We start from the raw sequence: 16467 nt of genomic DNA on the forward strand, positions 1-16467 counted from the left end.
GACTGTCAGGATGGTGGTGTGTCCGTCAGAAGCAGGTAAGCCGGTAACAAAGTCAAGGGATATATGGGACCAAGGTCGATGAGGAACAGGTAGGGAATGGAGATGTCCAGCAGGTGCTTGGTGTGTAGGTTTTGACTGATTACATACAGGACAGGATTTGACAAAATCCCTGGTGTCTTCATCCAGGGAACCCCACCAAAACCGTTGCCGCAGGAACTCCTTAGTCCGTTGGATACCAGGGTGACATGTGAGTTTAGAACTGTGGGCCCATTGCAGAAGATCCGACCGGAGCTGCTGAGGAACAAAGAGAAGATTGTCAGGGCAAGTGCTGGGTCCCGGACTGTCCTCCAGAGCAGCTTTGACCCGTTCCTTCACGTCTCATGTGAGGCTGGCAACCATGTGGGAGCTGGACTGGATTGTCTCAGGTTCTTGTTCCTCTTCTTCACTCTCCAACATCCTATCGTTGAATTCCATCAGTTCTTCCCCAGAGAAGTCATTCTGTATGGAGTTCTCCATTTCGTTCACTTTCGCTGCTTCAAAGTTGACGGCCAACTTCCTCTGTTTCCTTTTGGAGGCGGAGCCAGGGGTGTGTCCTGCCGCTGCTGCGTTGTTGTTGTGCCGAGGCGGAGTGTGCGTCGCCACCTCCTTCATCCTGGAAACCACTTCGGAACCGGTGAGAGCGTGACTGGGTTTACTGGCCTGTGATTGGCAGAGAGCCGACAGCGGCTGCGTCGCACATTTCAACGACTCGTTCTTTGCCACCCTTTGAGCCGCGTTGTAAAACTCACGAGGTTTTTGATTGTTTTTGTTGGCGGACGCTCGTTTCTTCGTCACCTGTAAGGGGATGAACTGGTTGTGTGAACCAATGGGCACGCCTGGTGCTGGTATCGCTTGTTTCAGGCAGATCTGATGGCAATACGGACTCCAACTAATAAAGGAACCCGTAGACCAATCGATATGCGGGTTATGTCGGAGAAGCCAAGGGAACCCCAGAAAAACAGGATGTTGAGGTGTCTTCAGAATGTGAAACTGGACAGTCTCATGGTGCCAGCCAGCCAGTATCAGATGAACAGGAACTGTGCGATGTGTGATAGTACCCAGGATTCTGCCGTCCAGAGCATTAGCAGGAACAGATGCTGGAAGAGGAACACTATCGATCTTTAATTGTTGGGCCAGGTTTTCATCCAAAAGGTAAATATCAGAGCCTGAATCTATCAAAGTAGCCAGGGTGTGAGTACCACGTTTGAGCACCAGGCGAGCCTGGAAGTGGGGTCGTTTGATAGGGGATGGTGTGGAGGAAAGACTCATCAGTACTCCCCTTTCTACTGATGATCGTGCCCCTTTTACCGGACATCTGAAAACGTAATGGACGGGCTTTCCACAGGAAAGGCAGAGATTTCTCTGGCGACGATGTTCTCGCTCCTCTGGCGAAAGACTGGTTCGGCCCACCTGCATATGCTCGGGACCACCATCGTGAGGAACCGGAAAGTGGTTTGCATCTACAGGAGGACGTGGTCGTGGAACTGGAAGTCGCTCAGGAATTCTGTGCCTCTTTTCTTGCCGTCGGGCTTGGATACGACGATCCAATCTGGTGGCAAGCTCAATCAATTTATCAAGAGATGAGGGAAGGTCATGTGAAACCAGCTCATCTTTGATGTAGTCATTCAGACCCAGGAGGTATGCATCCGTTTGGGCAGCTGCATTCCACTGGCTCTGAAGGTCTCGGGTCCGGAATTCAATAGAATAATCAGAAACAGTGCGGGCCCCTTGTCGCATCCCTAGTAGACCTCCCCCTGTGTCCGGACCTAAAGAGGTGTCTGTCGCTCCCACTCTGCTGTTCCCCACAACCGAGCCCTTTCAGTCAGATGATTAATGGCAAAAGCCACCTTGGCCCTCTCGGTGGAAAATGTATGTGGTTGTAGGGCAAAGAGTATAAAGCAGTTTGTAAGAAAAAGATTACATCCTTCAGGGTCACCACCATAGCGCTCTGGGGTACCCATTCGAGGTTCAGAGACTGGTAATGGAGGAGCAAGATCAGCGGGGGGCGGAGCTGGTGCAGGATTGGGATCACCAGCAGTGACTAACTGAGTGACAGTAACTGCCAGCTGTTGGATCTGAGCAGACAGAGTAGCAATGGACTGATCATTAGCTGTAGCTGCCTGACGAACATCAGAAGTAGCAGATTGTAACTGAGCCTGATGTTGCTCTATATACTTCTCTAGTCTGTCTAGCCACTCCATTGGGCTTTCCTTCTGTGATGCTGAGTTCATAGCGTGGCTAGATGGTACTATCACAGGTATACAGAAGAACTCAAATGCAATGCAGGAAAGAGTAGACAGATACTGAAATATCTAAATAAGATTGAATAAACGGGCCCCGCTCAAAACCAGGAAGACAACTGAAATATTTCCCACTCGGATTTGTTATTTATTAAAGAACTCAGATTCCACACTTAATAATCAAAAACAGGAACTCTCAATTCCCCACTTTAATAATCAAACTCAGGAACTCTCAATGCCCCACTTTAATAATGACACTCAGGAACGCTCAATACTTTCTAGGAGTTTGAAGTCTCTCTTAACGGGTTGACCATCTAGCAACGGACTGACAGAACAGAGGGAGTATAAGTAACCTCCTCCAACTTGACGAGGGAATGAGGAGCAGCTGTGGAGAGCAGGAAAGCTGGGCAGGCAGGAAAACATGGACAGGAACAGGCAAAATCAAGGAACAGGGAGTGAGTAAGGAGGTAAACCATATCTAACTAAGCAGACTCATTACAACTTGCTTTTATTTTCTATAATAACCCCATGGAATCAGCTGTACATTCCAGCCAACACCGATGTTTCATTGATGATAACCGAGGCAAGGCGATCCCTTATGAGCCCCCAGCCTCGGAAGCAAGACGGCGGGTGCGAGCTGGCTGGGTGGTTGGCTCTATCGGTGGTGTGCTTCCCTTGGTGACATTCTCAACGCACAATGCTGTAAAGTGCCAATCATATTGTAACAGACTAAGTCCTATGTTACCGAGTTATGTTCCACGTGTAGTTTATTCAATGTTTAACAGGTGTGGTTTCCGATGGCATTTGAATCATCGTTACGTGCAGCTTTCTCTGCCAATGTTCGTCTTTGTTTACATGTGTTCTGCATGTTGATTGGCTGGGAGGTTGGGGAAGGGCGGGCGTCAGCGGAGAATGAGTGGTACATGATGTTTTAAGGCACGGGTGTCAAACTCCAGTCCTCGAGGGCCGGATTCCTGAGACTTTTAGATGTGTCCCTACTCAAACACTCCTGGTGGAGACCAATGTGTTGTGATCAAGCTCTGCAGAAGCATGATGACGAGCCATTCATTTGATTCAGGTGTGTTGGAGCAGGGACACATCTAAAAGTCTGAGGAATCCGGCCCTCGAGGACTGGAGTTCGACACCCGTGTTTTAAGGACTTCCATTAAAGGCTGATAAATCTTTGATAACGGCTCAAGTCACGTCATTACAATACAGTATAAAACACGCGGGCCTCACTAACATTACATTTTCACATTGTCCTGCGGGCCGCGAGAATGAGACCTCTGATGTAGAGGATGTTCTCAGTCACAGCTTCGCTCTGTGGCTACTTCATGTCTTTGACATTGTGAAGCTTGTCGTTGTTTGATATTTTCTGATGAAATGAGAATGATAGTATAGCATTAGTATGTATTATAGCACAATTTACAACTACTCAATAATTAACTTGTTTTATTTGCATTATTAGGTTAAGGACAAAGAGCAAAACACACACATACACTAACACAAAAAGTACAAGTACCTTAAAAAAAAATCAAACAAATTTAAGTAAATCTGATAAATTACTTTAACCCCAGTTTAAATGTAATTAATCCAGCTTCACTCCTTTACAAACCAGACTTTAACTTTAAACTATTACCACCATTGTGTACAAGTTAAGTCTATATATAAAGCACATTTAAACACTGCTTAAGCTGATAAAACTAAAATAAAAAAGTATTAATTAACTAAAGCCAAATAAACTTGTTTTCCATGTAAACCTCAGGTTTACATGGTCGGGAATTACTATTACAATGTAAACATGAAGCAGAAGACTTAATTCTGAATTATTTAATGCAGAATAACTCATTCTGAATTAAAAAAACATCATGTAACCGTGGCCACTGAGGAGTTTAGAACAACCCTTGATATGCCAAGAAAGAACTCCGCGTCATAGAACATCAAAGGAACAGCAAAAAGTAGAACTCCAAAAAAAAGAACTAAATGCAGGACTAAAAACCCAGAGCCCATAGAGCAGACAGTTCATAAGGAGAAAAAAAACAGACCGAGTGTGAAAGCCCAAAGCTGCAGATAGGAGAGAATAGGAAACAACTGGAACAGCCCCTGATTCAAAGAAAGACTAATACATCCCGGAATTAACATCCTGAGACACAGCCCCTAAGCTACTCTTAAACGGTAAATCTCATGGTGCTACCATCATTTGGCACAAAGGACAATCCAACAACAGGTCAATTACGATTACAGTGACCAGCATTTTTTCCAATCACAATTAAATCACAATTATTTTTTAGCCTCAGAAATCCAATTACACTTACAATGCATTCTCATTTACTTTACAATTATTCAGAAATACTGAGCCTGAAATAGATAACCTAATAAAAGTTAACCTTTCTCTTGTGTTAGCCTTCTGTTAGCATCTCATTTGATAACGGGTCTTAAGTCAGCTGTAAAATACACTTTTAAAATGGTAAAATGTGGAAAAGCTTGATATAAACATTTTATAATATTTTAACTACATATGTGTAGAACATGGTTCACCAGTTTTGCATTAAGTAATAATTGACATTTCTTATAGAATTTTAAAGGCAATTATAATTACAAAGTAAATTATCTTAACTCAACTAGAATTTAATGAGATTACGACAGCAACAGATTTTTAAAATTACAATTACAATTATAACTTCACCATTTTTGTATTTAATTATCAATTACATGATTACAATTTTTACTGACCCCAACCCTGCTCCGAAGCTGCCAGCTAATAATGGTAATCTAGTTTGTTTCAGTAGTACTTATAATATGTTTTCTTGTGTTTCAGGTTGTTTACCAAAGCAGTGATAGTGCACCAGTCATGGAGACATGGAATGAGAATATTGACATGGATCTGTCCAAGATTTTAGAAACTGACCCCCAATTGCCTGATGATAAGTGGTTCGATATCTTTGGAAATGGTCATCTACTGATAAAGGTGCTGCAGGCTGGAGGAGGAAGAGACAGTAGGCCGCATCGTGGACAGATTGTGAAGATTCATCTAATAACACGTCTGTTGAATGGGATGCTGATCGACGATGAACCGGATTATTCGTTCACTGTGGGAGACTGGAAAGAGATCCGGGCACTGGATGTGGCAGTGCAACTCATGGGAGTGGGAGAGAAGGTGCTCCTCCAGGTTCCGACAGCAGCTGAGTTTGAAATTACGCTCCTGGAAGTTACTGATGCTCCAGACCTGACGCTGCCTGAGTCCATTTCTAAAGATGGTATATGTTCTGAAAAGGAGAACGAGCTGGTGGAAGTGAAAGTAAAATGTTTTAACACCATGGATGCTTCTATGGTGAAACTAAACCACATTGATGAAGCGCTACAGAGCTGCAGCGCAGCGCTAAAGAGCTGCAGCGCAGTGCTGACAGATCAGCCTGAAAATGTGAAAGCACATTTCCACATGGACAAGGAGCTGGCCTTGCAGGATAAATACTCAGAGGCCATTCAAACACCACGGGAGGCCCTGGAGCTGGAGCCACGCAACAACAAGATCTGCGATGAGGTCTCCACGATGATAAAGAAGCACAGTGAGGACAGCGAGGACGATGAGAAGATGCTGGAGCACCCGTCCAGCACGCACAAACGTCAGGCCAAGTCAGCATGGGGTTTGAGCTGGAAGTGGCTGCTGGGTGCCACTGCAGTAGCCATTGGCGGCATCGCTCTGTCTGTGGCCATCTGTGCTAGAAAGTGATTCACACTGGAGCACATCTGGCAGTGCATTCTGACCATGTGGTCCATGAGGGTGAAAATATTTATCAGTTTATGACCTCCTCACTGTCACTCTCTGTTCTCTGCTATGTATGTGTGACAAATGATGTCATCATCCTCTACAGTTACAAGATGCATTTTGTAGGTGAACAAATGGGAAGTAATCTTAAAAAAATATTATTTTGAATATGGTTGTTTGCCAGGAGTGCATCTGAAATTGAGGTTTAATAAAAGTTTAAATGCAAAAAAACAATGTTTAAATGTGTACATTTTTATTTTACAAGCATCTATTCATATAGGTTACATGCATGATGATGATAAATTCAGGGTGACTACAGGTAGGAAGAATGTAAGAATATATATTTAAGACTTTTTAATACCACCTTAAAGAAAATTTAAGACCAAACTTATGATGGAAATACAGACCAAAGGGAAAATATATTGTTTTACCATTAAAGGCATTGATGACAGTTAATATAATGTACAATAAAGAAAAATAAAATAATCAGTTGTTTAAGAACATTATCCAAATGTGTTTATTAATGTGGAAAGAAAACAAAAATATTAACATTGTCCAAAATGATATTTATTGTAACACATTTCTTACAACATTTAATATCAGTGAACAATAAACCAGAAATCAAAACTGACTGGAACCTGTGAACAAACCAAATGCCAAAGTGCTTTAATCAAAAAACCTACTCTTGATTCCAGCACTTTAGCAAACTACAGGCCTATATCTAATCTTCCTTTTATTTCAAAGATTCTTGAGAAAGTCGTGGCGGCTCAGCTCTGTGAATTTCTTCAAAACAACAGCCTGTTCGAGGACTTCCAGTCAGGTTTTAGAGCTCAACACAGCACAGAGACTGCTTTAGTTAAAGTAACTAATGATCTACTCTGGGCTTCAGATGAAGGACGACTCTCAGTGCTGGTTTTATTAGATCTTAGTGCAGCTTTTGACACTATCGATCACTATATTCTACTAGAGAGATTAGAGAAATTACTTGGAATCACAGGGACTGCCCTAAACTGGTTTAGGTCCTACCTATCTGATAGGTACCAGTTTGTACACGTGAATAATAGGTCTTCTGTGTACACTAAAGTAAGCTACGGGGTTCCTCAGGGCTCTGTGCTAGGTCCAATCCTCTTCTGTATCTATATGCTCCCCCTTGGTAATGTTATGAGAAAATACTCTGTTAACTTTCACTGCTATGCTGATGATACCCAACTGTATGTATCAATGAAGCCAGGTGAGACAAATCAGCTATCTAAACTTGAGGCCTGTCTAAAGGACATTAGGGCCTGGATGGACCAAAATTTTCTTCTTCTCAACTCAGACAAGACTGAGGTCATTGTACTGGGCCCACGACACCTTAGAGAAACCTATGCTAGCCTAACTGCCCTAGATGGCATTACTCTGGCACGAAGCACAACTGTTAGAAACCTTGGGGTTCTATTTGATCAGGATTTATCCTTCAACTCTCACATAAAACAAACTTCAAGAACTGCCTTCTTTCATCTCCGTAACATTGCTAAAATCAGATCTATCCTGTCTCAGGGCGACGCCAAAAAACTAGTCCATGCTTTTGTTACCTCTAGACTGGATTATTGTAATTCTCTTTTAGCAGGCTGCCCGAGCAAGTCGCTTAAGACACTTCAGCTGGTTCAAAATGCTGCAGCACGTGTACTGACTAAAACTAGGAGAAGAGATCACATTACTCCTGTATTAGCCTCTCTGCATTGGCTTCCCATAAAATATAGAATAGAATTCAAGATTCTTCTTCTCACTTATAAAGCCCTAAATGGACAGGCACCAGTCTATCTCAAGGAGCTTGTAGTGCCATACAATCCCCCCAGAACACTACGCTCTCAAAATGCTGGACTACTCGTTGTTCCATTTGTCTCTAAAAGTAGTATAGGAGTAAGAGCTTTCAGTTATCAGGCCCCACTTCTCTGGAACCATCTACCAACCACGGTTCGGGGGGCAGACACCCTCTCTACCTTTAAGGTTAGGCTCAAAACATTCCTCTTTGGTAAAGCTTTTAGTTAGGAACCAGCTCATAGCTCATAATTAAGATGCAATAGGCATAGACTGCCAGTGGGGGGGTCTGGCATGCTCGGTTGGAGAGAGGTTGGAGAGGGCGGTAAGAGAGAGGTCATTTAGGCTAGAGAGGGACCGGAGAGGGTCCCATTCCTCTCTCAAACACTCCCTTTATGTCTGCTTCTTCCCTTGTGTGTTTGCTCCTGTACTCCTTCTGGCTTTTGTCTTGCAGGTCCGTGGGATCCTCAGTGTGGAGTTACAGAGTCTCAACAACTCTGTCTCCACCCTCTCCTCTGCACACACCCAACACAGCATAACGTGGATGGCTGTTCATCATAGGAATGGGATCCACACAAGGTTCCTGCTGCTTAACAGAAGGTTTTCCTTGCCGCCATGATGAATTCATGTTGGGTGTGGGATACATATGTATGTGTATATACGTATATATGCATATGTGTGTATCCATAAAATGAAGAGTCCGTCCTTAAGACTGCTCTGCTGTAAAGTGCCTTGAGATACCATTGGTTATGATTTGGCGCTATACAAATAAAGATTGATTGATTGATTGATCAGATCCTTCACTGTGTAATGCCATATGTGGAGCTTTGATCTAAAATTAGGACTTCTAAGAAAATGTAAATAACTTGACTAAAGCTGGCTTTTGAAGGAAAAAAATAAATTATCAATCAATACAAATATGTTTCCAGCAAAGAAGCCATTATACCATACTATTTGCTCATATTAATTGTCACTGACCAACCCATATAAACAGATTAATTTCTGTTCTGGCTAATGAAACCTTATATTTCTATTATGGGCCCACCTTAGACATAACAATGTGAACACACAATTTTCATTTGAAATGTTTTGAAAACAGAAATTCTGTGGTGAGGTAAAAGAGGTCGGTGAGAATGTAAGGGAAAGAGAAAATGTCTGACTGGACATCAAGGCATGTGCCTGAGTTCAGTTGATTTGTCTTCCAGCTCCCTCTCAACTAAAGCTGCAACAAATTATTATTTTCATAATCGATTAATTGGTCAATAAATTAATCGATTAATTGAATTAAAAAAAAAAAAAAAAAAAAAAAAATCACATTTTTATTTTCAGCCTCCCATTGTGAATGTAGTGACAGGTCACCCTAAGGTAGACTTCATTAGCTACACGTGTCCATATATCAGCAGTGAGAGACAGTTTGCTGTTTGTGTTAAATGCAATCTTCGCTTTCTTTAAAGTCTTCATATTTTATCTCCATGTGCTTTGTAAAATGTAAAATGTGTCATTGAGGGCAGAATGTGACCTGATAGTGTGTGTGTTGTTTTTTTTACTCACTTTTATAATTTTTTGTTTGGTGTATTTTCCTGTAATGTATGTTTTTTGGAGTCATTATGTGTATTTTTGTATCTTCCTGTTGTGTTTTATCTTTCAGTTGTCTTTTTGTACATTTTTTGTGTAAGTGTTTTTGGTTGCCATTATAAAGTGATTCTGGAGTCAATTTGTGTACTTTTTTGTATAAATGTTTAGTTTTTTATTTTATTTTACTCATTTAGTATATTTTTTTTAAAAATAAATAAATACTTTGTGTGTGTTCCTGGTAAATGTTTGAGACGCTGAAAACCAAACTCCATAGACATTGTAGCGCCAATCAGAAAAGTAACAAAACTGCGCAAAACAAAACGAAAAGCTCCAAACTACATGAGTGAGCGAGTAAATTAAAGTATTATGTACAATTCGGCTGTCTTTTTTTTAAAAAAAACAAAAATCATTTTTTATCTTTGAACAAAGTGGTCAGAGCTTAGCTTTCATGCACTGCACCACAGAGATTCCGCAGTTTTCCAGATGGAGTATTGAACGGGTTGGGAAAGTTGTCTGCAAAAGACTCACCAGTGGCTGATGGTTTCAAATGATCTATTCAGAGAGCTCCGTGTTTCGGTCTAAACTATCATCTCTCTCACTCGTGTGTTTACAGTCCATGTCTGCTTGGCTGTGTGAGCAGCGATTGGCTCTGGCCGCACACGTGACTCTTGCACGGGTGAGGAGTTGTGTAGTGAAATAGACATAGATGGTGCGCTAGCGCCCCCTCACACCCTGAGGTCAAAAGCTGAACAGGTTTCATTTCGGGGCCGTCCAGAAGTGAAATAAAATTAAAATAAACATTTTGAAATGACCAAATTGCTCCAAAATAACAAATACACACACTTGGGATATTTGGAACCCGTTGACTAAGTTTCAGGTTGAACTCCACACGCGCACGCACTCATATACGCACACACCTGGTAACATGTATGTGATGTTAGGTTTTGGATACATTATTCAATATTTAATTACCTGCTCACGCGCCTTTCCATTCAGGGCTGTGCAGATTACAAAATGTGAGGTAGGATGCTGTAAGGCAGTGTTTCTCAAATGGGGGTATGTGTACCCCTAAGGGTTTGCGAAGGCACTACACGGTGTACTTGAGAGACAAGGAGTGGAAAACGAACAGATAAAGTGTCAGTCTTGGTCCTACACCAGGCATGAGATGACCGGAAATGATAGAATCTATAGAAATAAATCTATTCAGGAGCCACTAAATCAGTGTTTTTCATCCTTGGAGTCGGGACCCCATGTGGGGTCGCCTGGAGTTAAAATGGGGTCGCCTGAAATTTCTGAAAATTAAAATAGATTTTTGAAATCATTTTATGCTTTTCTTTTTTTAAAAACACATCATTTTAAAGAACTGTATTACTTTCCCTTTTTGAAATATATAGTAAAACAGTAAAAAAACAAAAAAAAGAAAAAGGAAAAAAATATGTATTTGTATAATATAAATATCTGAGCTCGAACATGATCAAAAAGTAATTCTAGAAAAAAAAATGTCTTTGGGGTCGCCAGAAATTCTTGAAATCAAAATGGGGTCACAATCCAAAAAAGGTTAGAAACCACTGCATTCAATACTGTTTCTTTTCACTTATTTACAAAATGACATTCTTTAAAATATGTTATCACTTTCATTAATAATTAATAATTTCATCATTGTGATCTATAGTAGTTTTTCAATAGTTAATAATTATCCAAGCAAAATATTGTAGTTGGACAAAAGGGAGTACTTGGATTTAGAAATAAGATAAAGGAATACTTGTGCCAACAAAGTTTGAGAACCACTGGTGTAAGGCACCGATTGATGATAAATGGACATGTTAACCTTAGTAAATACAAACATGATATTTCCTTAAATGTAAGTAAATTATTTGAGAGTTACTAATAGATAAAAGGCATATTTTACTATCACAGGTATACAGAAGAACTCAAATGCAACGCAGGAAGGAGTAGGAAGAAACTGAAATATCTAACAGATTGAATAAACGGGCCCCAAACAAAACAAGGAGGATAACTGAAATATTCCCCAATCGGATTTGTTTATTAAAGGAACACAGATTCCCCACTTTGTAATCAGAATCAGGAACTCTCAATAATTTCAATGAGCTTGAAAGTCTCTCTTCACAGGTTGACAATCTAGCAAGAGACTGACTGAACTGAGGAAGTATATATAACCTCCTCCGACTTGACAAGGGAATGAGGAGCAGCTGTGGAGAGCAGGAAAACATGGACAGGAACAGGCAAAATCAAGGAACAGGGAGTGACTAAATAAGCAGACTCATGACACACATACTGACACAAAAAAGGTAACTGACAACATAATTATAACTGACATATGTAATTGACCCTAACCCTGTACAGTGCATAATGAATAAAAGGGATAAAAAGATGAAACTACATATGGATAAGCTTTGTTTGTTAATAATAATAATAATAATAATATTATTTATAAATCCAATTACATAACTTGTTGATGAGAGACACACACATGTTCACACCCACATCAATTAACCAGTAAAAAATAAGGATTTTTCTGCTGTTTGAAGACAGACTTTGATGCAGGAGCAAAAACCACTGAACAATAATCATATTCACATGGTTTATGAGGCAGCCAATGGCCAATGAAACAAAGTTTTATGAGGACATTGGCATGCCCGTGCAGATGAGTCACCTACAGCTGAATGACTCAGCATCGCTACCCTACAGAGATACACAGCAGAGGTTGACAGGGAGTGTGAGGTCATCCTGTATTTGACATTTCTATTACTGCATTGTTTCAAAGAAAATGTGTAGATATAATTATGATTTCAGCTGCTCGGTAATAACCCAATAATATACAGTTCCTTAATGCTTATCCACTCTGGAAAATTTTCTTCTATCATATGTGCAAAGTAGTGCGTGTTTTTTTTTTTTTGTTTTTTTTCATAGCGCTAATATTTCTATTAAGCTGATAGTGACCTTAATTATAAACATAATGAATCTACTACTAATGTGACAAGCCTAATTAAGCCTGAGTGAAAAGCTTGGATAATTGGGTTTTCAGTTCAAGCACCCAGAACATCAACCCAGACCTTTCTTTTGACCCTCCGTGCAGGTCCCAGGGTCCCTAAGATGCCCACTCTACCAAGATAAGATGGACGGTGGGCATTATTATTCGAGGAAACAGAGCTAGCTCGCCTTGTTGGCCGTCTCATCTGTGTTTGAGGCAAGCTCTGTGATCCTCGGAAACTCCTCTGATGCCCTTTATAATCTCATTAAACCTATTGTTTCTAGCTTACGGCTCGTTCTCAGGAGAGGACGAACAAAACAATGGTGGAGCTGCTGAAGCAAAGTAGATATATGAGGTTTAGATGCTATTACAAAAGAGACTTGAGGGTTATTACGTTTGTAGCTTTTGCTTTGAGGGACCATTTTTACATTTCAGACATATTGAAAAAGAAAAAAAAAAAAGACTGTATATTGATGTGTGTTGTGAAACAAACCAGAAACCCACAATTGTCTTTATATTGGCATTGAGTTGCTACCCGGTGTAGGATTGTGGAACAAAAAAAAAAAAAAAAATGCAAAAATGTTTATATGGCTGACAGAAAAAAATAGAATTCATGTCAAAAAATAGAAAAACTTTCTGCTGCTTTTGTTTGAAAGAAAGACTTAAATATTTTGGAAATCTACAAAACACCAGGGGTCATGTGGTGCCGACGTCATGTCACTGTCATTTAAGCAGCGTAATACTAAGGGTCAAACAGGGAGTTGATGTCACAGGCCAATGGTTCTCATATAAGAGAATTTTAAAACTTTACGCTAACTCATACCTGTCAAGTATCTCGTTTTGGCTGGGAAACTCCCGTATTTTACCTCTCCATCCCGCCATTGTCCCGTATTAGTATTTTCACGTAAATATCCCGTATTTTAAAGTAATAATTAACTCATTCAGTGTCAGCCATTTTCAGAATTTCTACCCCCCTCAGTTCCAGCCGTTTTTGAACATTTTGACTGATTTTTAAAGACCCACAGAATAATTTGTGTTATGACTATCTGAGATCTGACACCAGATTCTGAAAGATTGAACCCTACTTTCATCAGAAATGTTTAGTTTTTTTTTTTTTTGTTTCTGGCTGGTTTCATTCCCCTGTACTCAGCCGTTGAATAGAGCAAGTTTTAGACAAACAGCCTTTTTTAAAAAAACCCTGTCAGTGACTTTAAAGCTTTTTTTTTTTTTTTTTGCTTTGGTGACAACTCTAATATCTGAACATTGTTTTCCTATATAAAACAAAAACAAAAAAACACTGAGAGCGGGCTTTTGATGGCTAAATTATTATTATTTTGTTATCTGGGTCAGAGTTGAATGGATTTCTTACTGTATTTTGGCGTTTCTCCAAGTTTCTCTCCCATCAGTCTGCACACACGCAACTTCCTCTTCCTTGCGAACATGCTGAGTGTCATTGTTTGCCCCGTTTTTTTTAATTTTTATTTTTTATCATTTTATCTCACCATCGCCACACTCTCCAATAGTCGACTAAAGTTCCACACATGCTCTGGTCGGGTGTGCGTAGCTGTGCGCTGGTGGGAACATCAATTCTCCTAGCGCTATTTTCTGTTTCGTAAACTCCTTTCCTCTCCATCTGAGCTCTGCATCCAAAGGTGCACTACTACCACCTACATGTCACCTATTATTTTGCTATCTGGCTCACAGTTAAGGCCCACCCTCCCCCCGTTGTTCACACAGATGTTACTTCCTCTTCCACCCGACACACAGAGATTACCCGTTTAGCCCGGTTAGTTGATGGTTTTTTCTCACAGTCGCATCATTATCATTAATCCACTCTGGTCCACACATGTTCTGTGTTAGTATGTGGTGCTGTGAGCTGCTGGATATTTTAACAATATCACTTCATAGCGCCATAATCTCACTCGTTCCTGCTTCTCCCTCCTTAGCTAATGGTAGCATCAGTGGCTAATCTCACATCTAAAGATGCGCTGCTGCCACTTTCAGGGCACCAGTTGGTCACTACTAGGAAAGTGCGATTTTTTATCGTTTATGATTTATCGTCAAAAATATTCTCAATAATTTGTCATCCCGCAATATAAATGATAAATTCTCATGTCGGAAATTAGGGAGGGCCACCGGCCATTTATCCCTCAGTTTAGCTAAGAATGCCCAGAAAATCCTTGTTCCACAGGCCAAAACTGCCCCTGTTTGTTGTCAACTTATTATTCTCTGGTGCAGAACGTTGTTTACTGGAACTCCGCAGCAAAGCCTCCGCTGCCGCGGTTTGCACCACCCCTCCCGCCCCCAACTCTCTCTCACACACACACACACACGCACGCACGCACGCACGCACACGCACAGCAGTGCTCGTCACGGTTACCTGAAGCTGCCAAGCTGCGATACATCATGGACCGCTACTTGGTTAAGACCAGATAACAATCCAACAAAGTGAACCAATCCAAGTTCCTCCGTCAGATCCAATCAAAGTTCCACAAACACGGGGACAGAGATGAACCCGTAGCATTATGAACTGGACACGTCTTACTGTCATAAAACCACAGAGAGCCACCAATTTGTTTATGGTCAGATTTAACACTTTACTATGGAAGGATAAAAGCTAAACATGTCACACGCTGTGTGAAATAAATGTTAGCAAAATTAATAATGTCACTATGGATTGGTCTAAACTTGTGAAAAGCAATATTTTTTTTTTGTGTTTCACATGTTCACAGACAAAGCTGGTCCCATTAGACTAATGTAACTATTGATATTATTATTACACCTAAATATACTGAATGATTAAATCATCAGCTTTATCTAGTTTATTGATAGAATTATTGATAGAGTTATTTATCAATCATAACTTTATGTAACTCATTATCAGATAAATGAAACAAGATTCAGCAACAGTAAAAACACTGATGGAGTTATTTGTGCTTTTTTTTTTTTTTTTAGAAAATAATTTCATTTTAAGTGAGGAAATAAATTAATTTCGTACAATAACACTAATAGTAGTTCACAAGCACTGATATATTGCAAAATATCAGCTCATGAACTCTGAGTCAGCAGCTATTGTAGCCTTTTTTAATGTGTCTATTGTTGATGTATTCAAATTTATTTGTGTTTGCAAGGAACCTGTTTACACTTTAACTTATTCAGTGCCAGCCATTTTCAAATTTTCTACCCCCCTCAGTGCCAGCCGTTTTTGAGCATTTTGACTGATTTTAAAGACCCACAGAATATTCTCTACTATGACTATCTGAAATCTGACACCAGATTCTGAAAGATTGAAGCCTCTACTCGTTCCGTTCTTTTGTAATCAGCCATTGAATAGAGAAAGTTTTACTCAAATCTTCAGTTTCAGAGCAAAAAGCTGAGAAAACAGCCTTTTTGTAAAAAAAACCCCTGTCAGTGACTTTAAAGCAATTTTTTTTTGCTTTAGTGACCACTCTAACATCTGAACATTGTTTGCTTATATAAAACATTAAAAAAAAACACAGACCGGGCTTTTGATGGCAAAATTATTATTATTTTGCTGTCCATGTCAGAGTTGAATAGATTTCTTACTGTATTTTGGCGTTCCTCCAACTTTCCCTCCCATCAGTCTGCACACAGACGTAACTTCCTCTTCCTCTCGACACGCAGCAATGACCCGTTTGGCCCGGTTAGTTGATGGTTTTATCTCACGATCACAACATTATCAATAATCTACTCAGGTCCACACATGTTCTGTGTTAGTATGTGGAGCTGTGAGCTGCTGGATACGTCACAATATCACTTCATAGCGCCATAATCTGACTCGTTCCTGTTTCTCCCCCCCAGCTAGCATGGTAGCATCAGTGGCTAATCTCTCATCTAAAGGTGCACCGCTGCCATTGTCAGGGCACAGTTGGTCACTACAACACCCCACAGCTTAGATATTGATGAGGGACCTCCGCCAGGGTGTTTTCTAGTAATCCCCGTGAAAAAACGTAAATGACGAGTTTTTCGTTAATGGCGCTGAGCGTTTGGATTTGAAATGACGAGATATCTCGTCGGGGGCACTGAGTGAGTTA

The 16467-nt window shown here is 40.5% G+C and overlaps 1 protein-coding gene and 1 pseudogene across 1 annotated transcript; both read left to right on the forward strand.

Moving 5' to 3' along the window:
* The first annotated feature begins 4276 nt into the window (after nt 1-4276).
* On the forward strand, nt 4277-6083 carry LOC114468889 (peptidyl-prolyl cis-trans isomerase FKBP8 pseudogene; annotated as a pseudogene).
* Nucleotides 6084-7185: 1102 nt separating this feature from the next.
* On the forward strand, nt 7186-8076 carry LOC114467934 (uncharacterized; the record flags this gene model as incomplete). Its single annotated transcript, XM_028454473.1, has 1 exon — nt 7186-8076. A coding segment is annotated over one exon (891 nt), but the record flags the coding sequence as incomplete, so codon positions are not given.
* Nucleotides 8077-16467: the final 8391 nt, after the last annotated feature.

Source organism: Gouania willdenowi, chromosome 8 (assembly GCF_900634775.1).
Source record: "Gouania willdenowi chromosome 8, fGouWil2.1, whole genome shotgun sequence".
Classification (NCBI taxonomy): Eukaryota; Metazoa; Chordata; class Actinopteri; order Blenniiformes; family Gobiesocidae; genus Gouania; species Gouania willdenowi.